A 16359-nucleotide genomic window follows, 5' to 3' on the forward strand; every position below is an offset into this window, starting at 1 on the left:
GCTGAGGCAGGGAAAATATAAGACAAACCTGGACTACCATTATGTGGTCCCAGAAATTTAGGAACTGCTAAAAAAAAAAAAAAAAGCATAGGTTTTGGAACACAGAAGCAACCTGAAAGAGCTTCTAATGGGCAAAGCTAGAATGAACTTGAGCAACAAAATAAATAACGATAGTGTTAAGATATCCTATAAAATAAAAGATACCTGTGGGCTCATAAAAAAATAAGAGAAAGCGACAGGTCTTCTCAAAAGGAAGTCACTGCCCGTGAGGCAGACCCCACAAGTTGGCGCAGAGAAGACCCAGAAGAGGCTGACATTAGTGGGTGAAAGGAAGTCACTGCCCGTGAGGCAGACCCCACAAGCTGGCGCAGAGAAGACCCAGAAGAGGCTGACATTAGTGGGTGAAAGGAAGTCATTGCCCGTGAGGCAGACCCCACAAGCTGGCGCAGAGCAGACCCCAGAAGAGGCTGACATTAGTGGGTGAAAGGAAGTCATTGCCCGTGAGGCAGACCCCACAAGCTGGCGCAGAGCAGACCCCAGAAGAGGCTGACATTAGTGGGTGAAAGGTCTGAGGCACAGCAGGGCCAGCACAGTCAACATTTACCAATGACAAAAACATGGTAACTTTACAGAGGGGAAAGACCACCGGAACCAAAGAAGGTAAACACCACCAATAATAAGTTAATTCAAGCTGTTTAGGTATTAAAACTTATGCCTTTTCCCATCTACAACTAAGAAGCAACATCATTTATTTTCATGTAAAACTGTTCTTTTTTTAAGTAACCCGGTATCTACCCAACACAAAAGTCACATCCAGAATATACAAAGATTTCCCGTCAAAGACAGCCTAATAGAAAAGACTGAGGAAGCCCACCCCAAGAGGCACAGAAATGGCCAACACACATGTGTGGAAAGGGCTCAAATTCACTAATCAACAAGAGAAACCAAATTCATTTGGGGGACTAGAGATTACTGACCTAAGAAAGACCCAAACCAAGAGGGCTACTACCGAGGTGCCAGGTCATCGAGCAAATGTCCCCGGTGCTGGCTACTCCAGCCACTGCCTTCCCCTGCAGAAAACAGAAATACAGCTAGTCCTGGAGACGCACTAGGAGCTTCTGGGAGTTTCTAGGCTGAATTTAAGTGGGTCTGTTACCAGTAAGTGTGCAAACAACAGAGTAAAAAAAGGCAAATCCAGTCTAGGAGTAGTGTCAGATACTAGTCAAATAAACAGGAGACAAATTAGAACAAGTTTTAAGTGCTATACAGGAAAAGTACAGGAAGCTTATTTAGAGCATAGTTCTCACCTAGTTTCTGGGTTCAGGGCAAGGTTCTTGATGAAGAGAACTGGAGAGAGGCTGGTGAAGGAGGGGTGGGTGGGGGGGAAGATTTTTCAGGTAGAGAAAGCAGCATGTGCAAGAGCTCTGGGGTAGGAACGTGCTTCTCTCGTTCATGAAACCCAGACATTGTTAGGCTCTGCAAGTCACAGGATACAGTCAGCCCAGGTCTTGTTCTCATGGGCTTACAGTCTACTGGGAGAACCGAAGGACTAAAAAAGTTTATGAACAAACACATAATCACAAGATTAAAAAAAATACTGAAAGAGAGGGGGGAGGTTGGAAGGGAGGGAGAGAGGAAGAAAGGCAGGCAGGCAGGCAGGCAGGCAGTGCCACCAGTAGAATTCAGAGGAACCTGGCAGGAACTACAGGACTTGGCAGGAACGAGAGAGGACAGCCCAGTTTGAAAGCACAGAGCACAGGAGACGGACACAAGGTGAGGCTAGAGGGTCGGCAGGGCCAAGCGAGCCGGCAGGAGCTCGCTGACCATACTACGCTCCTGGTCTTTTACTCCTAAGGGCAGTTAAGAAGCCTAGGAGTGTTAGGATGAGTGTGTGCACTGGCTGCCGGGGGGAGCACTAATCAAACTAGGGATTTTGAAAAGATTATTTTAGAAAAATAGACTGGAAGGGGGTGAAGGGATATGATACTGCCCAGGAGTCTATTAGAGGAATACAGCGAGATTGTGATGGGTTGTACAGTGTGTGTGTGTGTGTGTGTGTGTGTGTGTGTGTGTGTGTGTGTTGGGGAGGGATGTAAATGGCAGAAAGTATGGACCGACTGATGGAACAGTGGAAAGATACAAGGTGCTCAGGAGGCAAAAACTGAAGAGAATTTGCTAATCAATCATTCACCATACTGGATGAATACCCAACTGAGCCAGGTGCACTAGATTTGGAATAGTCTTTAATCTCCATTCCCAAATCCATCAGACTCAAGACTGTGCCTCTTATTTAAAGCTAATGCAATTCTAAAAAAGTATCCACGGAGCTCAAGGGTCTTTTCTGAAACCACACCGTGCTGGCTGAGTCTCCCAACCTACGGGCTGACATATTCCCACTATCACGTGAACAAACATATACATACATACACACACACAGATTAACTGTACAAGGGCACACACTCACACATGACTCCTACAGGCCTCTCCTCTGGTATTAAGATGGGCTTCACTTAAATGTTTTTAAAAGACAAGAGCTGGCACAACAGCTCCCGACGAGCCGGGCACTGTGCCGAGCACAAACCATGCTATGCAAGGCAACAGGGCTATGGCCCACTGCACTTCCCAGATAAGACAGCAGCTAGCAGTGGCAGACCCAAGACCCAGAGTCCAGAGCCTAACATCATCAAGTAATAAAGACTTAGGTTACTCAGTGGTCATCTTTTCAGTCCGTGTTTTACCTGAATTCTCTGTGCAGGACGTGGTCCATTTACTGGCCCTCCCCTGAAACCCTTCCCCTCACTGGCCTTTCTCTGTGCCACCACACTCAGACCACATTCAGGTCAGAAACTTCTAGTCATGGAAAGACCATTAAGAGATGATCACCAGGTTGAAAACTGTATCTTCAGAACATATAATCAACTAGTTTTTATCAAAAAAATGAGACAAATCAAGAAGAAAGGTAATACCAAAGAAAGGCAGACAAAAAGACTTGAATAGGCCATAAATATAAAGTTGCTCGTCTAGTCAAAGAACTGCAAATTAAAACTACAATGAGTGTCTGACACCAGGCACCTAGGACAACGCAGAGCCACAGACACTGAGGATGAAGAGTGTGCCCAGAACAGCTCTCTGGAAAGAGACGTCACCTGCTAAACGTGCAGATACAGTCAACAATCCAGCAGCAATGCCACCCTAACTACACAGACCTGTGCAACGTTCACCAAGAGCCAGATACAAGTGGTCGTGGAAGCATCACTCTTTACACTCAAGGTTAGGAGACAACCCAAATGTCCGTCACTGGTACACTCAAGACACTGTGGTATAGTCACTCCACACAATACTGGACGCAATGAAGATGAATGAGTTCAGGTCAACAACATATGAATCTGAACAACAAAGTCAGAACAGCAGCTGCCCTGGGGGAGGAAAGGTGTGACCAGGGAGGTCAGAGCGTGTGGCACCGATGGACAGGCTGCCTGAGCTCTTAGCAGGGTAATCTCATTAGGAAGAGGCAAGCAGTGGGGGAGCTTCCCAGGAGCCGGCAATGTTCTGTGCTTTGACCTGGAAGAGGTTTACACAGGCGTACACTTTATAACAACTCATTAATGCACATTTATGTATTTTTATACAGGTATTCTATTGCACCAAAAAAAAAAAAAAAAAAAAAAAGAAAAGAAATAAAATCAGCTGACAGCATCTAAGGGAAAACAATTTACATACAAATCTGGATTTACAACCTGCTTTAAAAAACCGGAAGATCTGGCAGGTCTTCCTCCTGCCCATAACCAGCTGGGGTTGTGCAACAGCCACTTCCTGTGGACCAGCCCGTGCCCTCTGACCCTGGAGCACTCTCTCCAGCCTGCATGACTCACCCTGGGTCTGGTCTGGACTCACCTGATACCATTCCACAGGCACCTCCCCGACACTCCTTCAGAACACGGGGCAGCTGAGCAGATGCCTACCTGGACTATAAAGCTGTAGGCAGGTGTGTGTGCAGCCAGAGCAGACGTCTGACTCAGACTCCACCTCTGCAAGGGAGATAACAAGAGGCACCTCGCAGCGAGGGGCAGAAGAAATGGCACACAGCACGCGCAGCGCGGCACCCGCCTCAGAATCAGTGCTCTGTGCTGCAAGGCTGTTACTCATTCCTGACACGCGTTTCTCACACTTAGGACCAGAGTGTAGATCCAGGGGCCAGGGTCGCCATCTCCTCGGTCCACAGGCACAGCAGCATCAAACACAAGCGGTGTGTATGTTTGTGTGAATATTCCAGCACTTACAACTGTTAAAAACAACAGCCAGTAAATAAATCTGCCAAAGTTCTTTCACGTGACACCATGGGAAAGACTTCCTACAATCAGAGTTTAAAAGCAGCCTTGTTTTTAGTTATTTTTGTTCAAAGCACATATTTTGCCTGATTATGGCTTTTAAGACCTTAATCATAAAACGCCCTCCACACTACCACTGGCTTCTCAAGGTGAGCAGCAGAAGCACTTGCTGTCTTTCACACATTTGGTGCTCCAGTGACTGGAAGCACGCTTCTCCAAGTCCTGCTCCTCATAAGATGTGAAAGATTTCTCTCCAAGAAACTACAAAAGTCCAATTCAAACCATTTTTTCCCAGCCAATTGGCAGCAAGCCTTCATACAATGATTACTAGGAATTTCACCCACAAATACAATGTAAACTAATGAACTGCAGTTACTCTCAACATCAACCCACACAGTGCTGAGCAAAAGCAGCCACACAACAAAAGCCACACAGGAAGGTCCTGTCTTGTGCAGGGTTCACAGGCAAAGCTGCAGTGCTTATGGAATGAGTGACTAAGGGGTACAGTTATGAAGAAAAGCTACAAAATGGGGGCCAGAAATGACGAGATAGTTGTAGTCTTTGGGGGAAGGTCATGGTCCAGAAATGGCAGGTGAGGGATCCTGGCGCTCGCCATCACATACAGCACGTTGTCCGTAGCTGCTGGCCCACACCCACTGCACTGCGCCCTGAGCACAGACACAGCTCACTGCGTCCCCTCTAGCATCGACCACAGTGCCTGGTATATGCTAGGTTTGCAATAAATGTGTTGAAAAATAATCTAAATTGTTACCTATTTCACATCTTGTTAGACCCTAAGTAAATAGTAACAGCTAGCATACTGCACCTTTTCCACATCAGTATATTCAAGGAGTTATAAGCATGTAAGTAAATTCTAATTACTTTGTAGTTCTTAAACTTTTTCTCCTGTTGAGATACATTCACTAAACACATGGGTGTGTCCTGGTTTAATTGAAGCTTTTTTAAAATTAAAAATGCAAAAAATCAACTGTTACATCAAGCTCTAGCTTTGGATAGAATTCCATCACTTTCCCCAACCAAAAAAGCACACCAGAACACTGTTATAAGATGACCATACTAGTACTCAGGTTTATTTTTCAGGGTAAGCAGTACAAATTATTTGGATCCTAAAAATGAATTACACATCTCACAACTGATGAAGCCAGTACAAAGCAGTGGAAAACTATTAAGTTTCCAAAGAACAGGGATCCAAAATAAAATGCGTTCAATTAATGTTTGTTGAACTAACCAAAAAACACTAGTCATTACAAATATGGTCCTGTACTGGGTCATTATTTCCTTAATTAAGAGAGCTAATCATAAGTTAAGTTTATCAGAAACATTAATGTCAAAGATTACTAGAGACAATTCCAAGAAAGTGGAAGTTCTTAAGATAATCAAGGAAAAAGACTGATTTTTCACTTCTTGGGAATAAACACTATTAAAAAAAAAAAAGGACACATACACACAAAGAAATTTCAGCAAGTCAAAAAAAAATTTAATTACACCAGGTATAAATTAATCTTATGTTCTTAATAACTAACTATATAAAGTAGTATTAGCTCCTGTTCCCATCTCCCTTCTGGGCATGATAAACTAGAATGATTGAGGTCATTCATCAGTCAATTCACTTGCCAGCATTCTCCAGTGAGTTAGGTGGTTCTGATATATGAACTGAAACGTACGACTCAAACCAATAAAAACTTATTTTTCGATGTATCCCAAAGTTAAGGGCCATCTGAGAGCCGGTATTTAACACTACATATACCACAGCCAGGGCTTTGTTATTAAGTCACAAAAGGTGTTTTGTAGTACAAATGTTGGCAACATAGGTTTTCTGACTTTTTAAAGCAGTGCTTAGGAGGCAGAGTTGATCATCCAAAGTCATTTATTTCATCCAATTTTTAGGTGTAAAAGGAAACTCCCTGCACATGTACTCACCACACACTTCTTACTGCTGAGAATTTATCTGTTTGAAGAGGAATGGAAATAAAGCACCTGGCTAAACCATAACAGAGCAACCTGAAGCCACTCTTCTCTGCAATAAATAAATTAAGAAGCACTCTGGGTGACAGACAGCAAAAGGCCTATTTTTACTGCTCCCTTATACTGAAAATACTGTTCTGAAACATGCCAATTTTAGATTAAATTTAAAATTTGGTGAACTATCCTAATTCTCTCTCTTCCTAAAAGATTAAAAGTTGTTAAACTAATAAGAAGTTTCAAGACTCTTTCAAAATTCAGAGATACAAAGCAAGTTCTAGTCAAATATTTCAGAAATACCATCCTAGACGTGAACTATCTTTTCATCTTAACATTTGATCAAAAACCTAGCAACAAAAAATAACTTTTCTCCACCCGCTAACTTATCTTCAGCCCTAGTGTTCAACCGGCACTCTGTACTGAGTCTGTGCCCACATGCGACCTGCATGGGACATGGCTGGTGGAGCCGTCAGGCATGGTGGCAGCACCGGGACACGCTGGTGGAGCCGTCAGGCATGGTGGCAGCACCACATGGACAGGCTTTCAGGAGACTAAATTTTTATCATGTCAGGGTTCTATACAGAAACAATTACATTTCCAAAATTTTCACCAAAATTATTCTTTTAAAGCCATTTTCCTTAGCAGCATAGTGATCTTATTTATACTGTTTTATTCTTAGAACTGTACTGAGTTTACATTTGTTCTCTAAATAGAAGAAAGATTAAAGAGCAAGTAAAAGTCAGAGCCAGCACATTGTTTCCAAGATTAAAAAAAAAAAAGAATGAGTGAAAATACTATAATCTTTTTCCTTCCAACCAAACAGGAAACAGTACTATATACACTGAATTATAGCCCTCAGTCATAGATTGGTTTCAACCTCATTATTTGTTCGTGTGGATGGCTGACCTCTATCTTTGCTGACAGCAATCAATGGACAGCAAAAGCCTCTCTTGAATATAAAATAAAAGTCTGCAAATCTCTAACACAAAAACATCAGTATTTAAAAGACAGAGAAGAAACAGAGGCCTTTCTAACAGCGAGCACCACTTGTACCACTACACAACCTGGGAGAAAGGCAGTGTGGGGTCTGTAGAGTAGCTAACAGAGCTGTCCTAAAACAAATTTCAGGGTTGAAAATAGAGTCTGGGTTATCAGCCAAGCACATAAATTAGTTTTCACCATGAATGTCTAAAATGCCATACACATTAATATAAAAAATTAAAAGCCTATTTGCCTTAAATACTACAAAATATTTCTAGTGAATAATTATTGTATAAACTTCGCAGGTCCAGAAAAAGTTACTAGTTACTACAGTAAAGCCCATTAACGTTGGCAGACAATCAAGTGAACTCTCATAAAGAACAGCAAGGTTTTGCCTGACCAGGCAGTGGTGCAGTGGATAGAGTGTCGGACTGGGATGCGGAGGACCCAGGATCGAGACCCCGAAGTCGCCAGCTTGAGCGTGGGCTGATCTGGATTGAGCAAAAAGGTCACCAGCTTGGACCTCAGGTCACTGGCTCAAGCAAGGGGTTCTTCGGTCTGCTGAAGGCCAGCGGTCAAGGCACATATGAGAAAGCAATCAATGAACAACTAAGGTGTCGCAACGAAAAACTGATGATTGGTGCTTCTCATCTCTCTCTGTTCCTGTCTGTCTGTCCCTTTCTCTGACTCTTGAGGTTTTGGTGTACCTTACAGCAATATGCAACAAATATGCATTGACCACTAATTACCAAAATTAAAGTGACATTATAACCAACCACCACTCAGGATACATTCCTATCAATTTAGACTAATTGTCAATTAACTTTTTTCATTAATTTAACTAATTTCTACAGTTCTTAACTTTCAAATGTTCACCTACTAAGAAAAGTCCATTGTGCTTTAGTTGATACAATAAATCGATTCCTAAGTGGAGTAAATAATTGTCATACTAAACTAAACTACACTGTAATTTTAGAGATGACCACAGGAAAAAGGATACAGTCTCAGAGATATAATGAAAACCTTTAAGCAGCACGACTTTAAGTTGCATTGCTTCCTCCAAAGTGCAACGCTGCAGCTCCCTTCAGCCACTGGGCGGGATTCAACCAACGGAAATGCTCCTAATAATTATTCGTGCCATTTTCTTACATTAACAATTCTTTGGTGAGACAGAAACCACCCTCAGATCCTGATTTCAGCATCTTAGTAATTTTATATCAGATACACTAGTAACTGTATTCACAAAATCAGGTTGTATCACACACATAAAAACCCGTCTGTTATTATTTAAGTTAGCATGCACACAGAAGCCCTTTTTCAACTAAGGCACTTATTTTTAACAAGTATCCTACACTCCCTTCTAGTATTCTATTATTTTCTCTTTTTCAAATTTCATTTGATTTTTTTTTTTCTTGGTGGCAGAGAGAGAGAGTCAGAGAGGGACAGATGGGGATGGAGACAGACAGGAAGGGCGAGAGATGAGAAACAATTTCTTGCTGCAGCTCCTTGGTTGTTCATTGATTGATTTCTCATATGTGCCTTGACCGGGGGGCTACAGCAGACCGAGTGACCCCTTTCTCGAGCCAGCGACCTTGGGCTCAAGCTGGCGACCTTGGGGTCTCAAACCTGGGTCTTCCGCATCCCAGTCCGACGCTCTATCCACTGCGCCACTGTCTGGTCAGCCTCATTTGGATTTTATTTACTTATTTATTTTTGGCCTATGACTAACTGAATAACCTGTCCTTTCTCCAATAATTTACAGTGATATTTTTATCCTCTATTCTCAATTTTTCCCTCTTTCTGGCTAAGTGAATTTAGGTTTGTTACTTTCAGCTGTTTCGAGTCCCCCAACCATAAAGTGGAAATAACAGTGTCTGCTCACTTCTTAGGGCTGCTCTGAGAATTAAATCAGTTCACTCACGATAAGCACTCAGCACAGCCCGACACACTGAATGCTGATAACCACGATCACTGTAAGCTCATAAACACAGATGTTTCCGGACTCAGGGCCACTGTCTACTCTGAAAGGACAGCCTGTGTTACATTATTCTGGACTTGTAACATGTTAGGTTCTGATAGGACCTGTTTCCAAAATTCCGTTGACTATCCTTCATTTATTTTATCAGATAAACTATCTCATCAATATATCAAGTTTTCTGTAAGACAATGCTGGAATTCTACTTGAAACTGTATTACACTTATACATTAACTCAGGGAAAATTAGTATGTTCCACAATGTTATGGACTCTCCCCATCCAGGCAGTCTACGGTCTCATTTATCCAGGTTTTATTTTATGACCTTCTTTAAAGTTCTGGTAATTTGCCAATAATTTACATTTATCCCTAGGTACAATCTTTCTGGAGAAAAATTTACTGGTATTTATCTGAATTTTAAATGCACATACCCTTTGACCCAGCGATTCCATTTTTAAGACTCAGACCTATAGTAATATAAGTACACAAATATAGAAGAAGTGCAACGCTACTTACTACAAAATCGTGGGAACGAGTTAGGCAATGATGATACAGAGCATAGTCAGGGGACAGAAAGCGATCCAACTATTCACAAAGAACAGAATTGAAGGGATTAACTTAGAGAAGAGTTCTACAAACTATCATGCTAAAAATAAAGAAGCTGCCAATTCAATGACATTTTCTGTTTTTTTTTTAACTGAGAGTGAGGGAGACAAAAGTATCATATGTAAAGTAGTGAGTACAGAGCCTGTCTCTGAATAAGCACTTTAATCACCTTAAAAAATTAAATATGACTTGAACACAGAAGGCTGGTTATTATCTCCTTTCACCTGTTTTATGGCCTGCATTGCTCTATATAATTTTCGCGGTGGCCTCATAATACAGCATTCAAAATAATAGTAACAGCCTGATAAGCTTTCAAATCATAAATATTTAAGGAATGCAAATGTCCGTACAATACAATATTTAACTTGTGGTGCTTGTCATCATGGCATAAAAATCTCAGTTTCATAATACAGGGGGGAAAGTACTACTCCTCCATCTTACTATGGCAGTTCACCAAGAACTTCTTTCTCTCCAGTCTTGAAGTAACCTTTTTAAAAGTGGGCCGTGTTGGCTACCAAGTGCCAGACACCACACTTCAGGGACAAAGTGACACGCTCTGTAATAGGTAGACAAAGCCTTTCCTCCTAGGAAAGGAAGCCCCAGAGAAAAGGTAAGCAATGTAGGCTGCTTTTAAAATCAAAACAAAAGTTAGGCTTTTTCTTTTAAGTCCCCCTGGATTAAGTTTTATCTTTAGTGTTTTTCATCCGCAGATAGTCGAAAAGATACACAATTGAGGTCTTCTCGAAGCAAGAATCCTATATTCCTTAAAATAATTTATGCACCACAGTATACCTGCCGGCAGATAACTAGGCATGCCCACCGCAAACTGAAAAGTACACAAAACCGCAACCTGCTTAAGGACTTCGAAACTGTGTCCCAACTCTGTCTAGAGTTGCAAAAGCGGGGGAGTTTTACCCTTCCCTTTCTGCAGTCCTGTAATTAATTGTTAAGAAGAACAAGCACCACTCCATGATAAAAGTAAAAATAATCAAAAAAATTAAAATGTGCAAAAGGGGAAGAGGACTCTGCTTCTCAGGAACCTCAGCTTTCTGCTGTAACACGCAAGCAGGTTTCCGAGAACTTGGGAAAAGGCCATAATACTTGAAAGCGCAGGAAGCTGTCCCTTTTCTGGCTGCACCACGGAGTTTTGCTAACTTGGACGCTGAAGAGGTCATCTTCCGCTTGCAGGGATACTTTGTGTTCACTTGTGAAAAGTTTCACTGAAACTGGAATCCTGAACAAGCGTTTGGGGGGCTGTTTTCGGCGCTGCCCGAATCCCACCGGCCGGAAGGGGCGCCCCGGTCGAGCCGCGGCGAAGGAGCGGTCCCGTCCGCAGGGCTTATCGCGGTGCGCATTTCACCGGGAGTGACATCAGACCGAAACTGCGCGGTTTCGCCGGGACAGCCCGCGCCCGGTGGGAGGGCGGGTGGGGGGCGCCCCGCTCCGGCCGGCCCGGCCCCCGCGAACCGCGGCCCCGCGCCGACCTGTTGAGCGTCCTCGCCCGCCCGCCCGCCCGCAGTGCCCGGGCCGGGCCCGAGCGATGCACCTGCCCGGCCCCCCGCGCTCCCCGGCCCCCGGCCCCGCGGGAGGGCAGGCAGCCCCGCTCACCTTGGCGGCCGCGGCCCTGGCGGACATCTTGTCTCTCCAGCGCCGCGCGCCGCTCCTCGGACCGACCCTCCGCGCCCGCAGCCACCGGCCCTCACGCTGCAGCCCCGATCCACATCGCCTGGGCGCGAGCGGCGCTGGGGGCTGAGGCGGCGGCCAAGGAGGCTCGGCCCACGGGGAGGGACTCAACTCGGACAAAAGTCCGGGAACGCCCGCGCCCCGCCCGAGGCCGCTCCGCGGGGCGCGCCCGGCCGGCGCCTCCCCCCTGCCAGCGCCGCTCGGTCTCCGGAGTCGGCTGCCGGCGCCTCGGCCGCGCCCGCTCGGCCCCCACCGCCCCGCGGCCTCCTGCCGTCCCGCGGCCCGCCCGGCGGCCCCTCGGAAGCCGCCTTCAGCGCGGAACTTCCCCGGAACGCGACGCGGGGCTGAGCCGGCGCCGGCAACTGCGGGCGGCCACGCAAACCTACCACTGGCCCGGCCCACTACGCATGCCCAGCGCGCTGGGGGGCGGGGCTCTGGGGGCGTGGTTACAGGAGGCGTGGTCACGGGGGCGGGGCGAGGGCGAGCGCCGGCCGGGCCCGCTTCCTCCCGGGCTGCGACCCCCCGTCGCGGAAGAGCCCAGCTTCCGAAGTAACTTGGAAGGCTGCGTTTCCGCTGGCCTGCGAGGCTTCCTGTTTGTTTTGATCCAGGGTCCGCCGGAAGTCGTCCCCCCAGGACCAGGCCCCTGGCCCCAGGGCCTTTCTGACTTCTAACAGAGGCTTGTCCACTTGGTCCTCAAGCCAGCCACGCGGGCAGAGCCCCACGCGGGATGGAGGGCGGCTCCTGCAGACACCTGACCGCCTCCCTGAACCTGTGGACGCACCACGTGCTGGGGTCCTGCCTCCAGGTGGAAGGCAGAAGGCGTTTGTCCTGCAAAGCGCTTTGCTGTCTGATGAGCTCCCATTAAGGTCAAAAGGACCTGCGCTCGTCCTCGACACAGACCGACGGACTCCCTAAAACTGGTGGCGAGGTCATGGGCACGCCGGGCCAGCAGTCTGAAAGATGCCCCAGAGGCCCGTGGTATCTTGGCTCACCCGCATTAGGCCTCAAGACTAGCTGAAGTCTCTGTCTCCCCCCCCCCCCCCCTCTCCAGCCCAACCAACCAGCCAGATCTTAAAAATAGACTTTGGCATCAGGAATGCTGAAATTCTTAGGGGTGGGTGAAGAGGTCTGGCTGCCTTGTGGTGCTAAACCCTAAACCCTGTTCTGCCCTTCCGCAGAGACGCTCGCAGCCCACGCACGGTCCAGTTGACTGGGCTTTGCTTGACTCAAACTTGCCACCCAGGAATAGGCAAGAAACGTTATCCTGCACTTTGTCAGATGTAAAGCGCTCCATACATGCCAGAAATTCTGCGTAACATGATATGGTAACATCCCTAAACAGCCACAAAAAAAGTACGCAAGAAATAGAGGAGTTTAAACCTCAAGTTTTATAGGATGGTTTTTCTCTTTAGAATTCAATGGTGTGAAAAAAAAATCAACCTTATCTTAACCAAGAAATATCTGTCCTATCATATGCAAATATCAATTAAGATTTTCAAAGTACTATATATATTTTGCAATCCAAAGCTACCTGAACTGACAGCCTTATTCACCTCCCCCCGCCCAGAGAAATGATTATTTTTTAAAAGTTGTGTATTTTTTTGTTTTTAGACAAAGTATTATTTATTCTTGCAAGAACTGTAATTAAAACTTCCTTATGAGCAAACGCTATTTTTTAAATACATTTGGGAGATTATTTGTATTTAAAAGGTAGTTGTGGAGACCTCTCACATTATCTTTATCATCTTACTATAATTATTGATAGATGTGCCGTTCACATAACCTATACACTGTCTTTAACAGCACCTCAACGAGAGGCATTATCTACAAATGCACTGAAACCTTCCCTCCTTCTCACCTGTCACTTTCCACCCAGTCTCCTGTATACGACTTAAATGCTAGATTACAACAATTTGTCACATATCTAATATATTTGATCACAGTTTTAGTTTATTTTACTTTTGCCATGGTTTAAGAAAATAGCGAAATCAAGCAAAAAATTCCACCTTGAGAATACTATGATTTAAAACTATATTAATAAAAACAGTTCAATGAATAATAGTATCCCTTTTTAAAAATTTTTCAATGGTACTTATATCTAAATTAAACTGAAGAATGTGTGTTTCATGCATCTCCTTTGCTCCAAACACAGTTTTTATCCTTCATAAAAATAATGCTTAAACACTGTTATCAAACACTAAAAAACACGGCTCCATTTCTTCGGTTTATTTGAGGGGAGACGCTTTCATAAGAAGTGGCAAGCATAAAGCATAACCTCACGTAATTGCCCTTTTAGCAATGAAAAGTTTATCCACTGAGCACCAAAAAAATGTTCAAATTATACCACAACTTTAACGCTGCCATATGAAAGTGGTTATAGCTCCTCCAGATTTCCAGATGGGAAGAAATACAAACAAATTTCAGATTCTCATCTAGAGTCAAGCTTAACCAAAAATCTTCTTTTGATTGCACAGTTTTATCTTTTTTCTGATCATCTAATGCAAACTGAACCGGAAACTAAAAACCACAACACTCAGAAAAGACAACTTCCTGTGGGATTTTTGGTGTCTGCGGCTCAGCATGAAAAAACACTATGTGTGCAAAAAAAAAAAAAAAAATCTTTGTAAGTCTTGGAATGAACAATTTGTTAAAATAGCCTTGACCGAATGAACAACTAGATCCATATCCACATGTTGTATGTTTACATTTTATATGTATGTTTCCATTACAAAAAAAAATATCCTTAGAAAGGCATACTTATGTTACTTCTGGTAGGAGCTATGAGTTTATGCATGAAATGCCAAGGGTAAGTATCATGACACTGTGATCGAATATGAGACCATCTTGATTATGTCACAGAAGAAACAATGTATATTCAAAATACTAGAATTAGGAGAACTCTATCAAAGCATTGCAGCAACAAAAAAATAAATAATCCTAATCTCACTCCTATGCCATCTCTTTTAAAATTCTATAACTCAGAGATCCAAGATGGCAGCAGAGTAGGGAGAAGTTCAAAATTCTATTAAGAGAAGCTGAAAGGTCCGGTCCTTGAAAGTATAGTGTTTGGGTTTTCTTTTTTCAATGTTTGTGCTTGTGTGTGTGTGTGTGTGTGTGTGTGTGTGTGTGTGTGTTACTTTTTACTTACTGATTTGAGAGAGAGAGAGAGATGGGATCATTGATCTGTTCCTGTATGTGCCCTGATCAGGGATCAGACCGGCAACCTCTGTGTTTTTTTGTTTTGTTTTGTTTTGTTTTTCATTTTTCTGAAGCTGGAAACAGGGAGAGACAGTCAGACAGACTCCCGCAAGCGCAAGACCGACGGGGATCCACCCGGCACACCCACCATGGGGCGACGCTCTGCCCACCAGGGGGCGATGCTCTGCCCATCCTGGGCGTCGCCATGTTGCGACCAGAGCCACTCTAGCGCCTGAGGCAGAGGCCACAGAGCCATCCCCAGCGCCCGGGCCATCTTTGCTCCAATGGAGCCTTGGCTGCGGGAGGGGAAGAGAGAGACAGAGAGGAAAGCGCGGCGGAGGGGTGGAGAAGCAAATGGGCGCTTCTCCTGTGTGCCCTGGCCGGGAATCGAACCCGGGTCCTCCGCACGCTAGGCTGACGCTCTACCGCTGAGCCAACCGGCCAGGGCCAACCTCTGTGTTTTGGGGCAACACTCTAACCAACTGAGCTACCTGGCCAGGGCAATGTGTTTGTGATAAAACATTTATAATAATAGTCTTCTAAAACAAATAAAATATAGAAAAGGTATTAGAACTCTATTTAAAAAGAAGTAAATACACTTTTATACTTAAAACTATTTTTTAAAGTAAGTAAAATATATTTGCAAATGAAACATTGGAAGGACAACTAAGAACAAATATGAGAAGTGGCTTTAAAAGACGGAGAGGACATCAATAATATAAGATTTTTCTGGATGTATTCTGTTATATAGTTTTGACTTTGGAAACATAAAAATGTGTTTTATGTTTTTAAAAAATAAAATGAAATCAAGAAAGAAAGAAAGGAATCTATAAAGCAAGAAAATGTACAAAGAGTTGGTATAAAGAATTATTTTCAATGATTCTTCCCCAAAGTGCTTTGACTATATATTCTTAGTATAAATATATTCTAAGGAAAACAGTACTGCAAAGAAGTCTTAAATTTCATTCAATAGCCTGTTAGTAATAGCATCACCATTATTACTTTGAAATTGTTATATATGTGTGTGTGCATTAAATAATATAAACTGTTACATATTCGTTAATCTACTAAGAAGTAATGATTAGCTGTTATATATAGGTGTATTAACTAATATTCTGGTATATTTAATATATACTGCTCACAAAAATTAGGGGATATTTCAAAATGAATATGAAGCGATAAAAAAAGAAGCATTTGATATTTTTTATTAAACAAGAACATCAGAAAAGCAAATGACAAGTCAAAGAAAGCTGTTTGATTATGCAAATGAGATGCAGAACCAATTTATTTCATGGGTGAAAATGCACTATACAAAAGGCTGAAGTACTGGAGTATCTGCACATTCCCTGATCCTCTCATTTTTGTGAGCAGTGTATATTAGTATTAACATATAACCATGTATCATATTAGCTTTATTACATTATGAATATAATAATTTCAAAGTTACATATAAATATAACAATTTCAAAGTAATAATGCTAATACTATGTTAGTATATATAGTGTATGCTAATAGTGCTAATATATGTTTTTATATTAGTTATATATTAGTTAATATATCAACATATATTAGTGTACATTAACATTGTTAGGAACCAAGATTTTCC

At 43.5% G+C, this 16359-nt stretch overlaps 1 protein-coding gene across 4 annotated transcripts in view; it reads right to left on the reverse strand.

Annotated features, from left to right (window-relative positions):
- TJP1 (tight junction protein 1) overlaps nt 1–16359 on the reverse strand; it is a 159061-nt gene that overhangs the window by 54275 nt on the left and 88427 nt on the right. The window contains exon 1 of one of the 4 annotated variants that reach the window (XM_066355577.1): nt 11481–11954. The exons of the other annotated variants lie outside the window; for them this stretch is intronic. Coding sequence (XP_066211674.1) covers nt 11481–11507 — 27 coding nt within the window. The 5' untranslated portion in view covers nt 11508–11954. Of the gene's footprint in view, nt 1–11480; nt 11955–16359 lie in introns of those variants that run through there. 4 annotated transcript variants of the gene reach the window in all.

Source organism: Saccopteryx leptura, chromosome 13 (assembly GCF_036850995.1).
Source record: "Saccopteryx leptura isolate mSacLep1 chromosome 13, mSacLep1_pri_phased_curated, whole genome shotgun sequence".
NCBI classification, from domain to species: domain Eukaryota; kingdom Metazoa; phylum Chordata; class Mammalia; order Chiroptera; family Emballonuridae; genus Saccopteryx; species Saccopteryx leptura.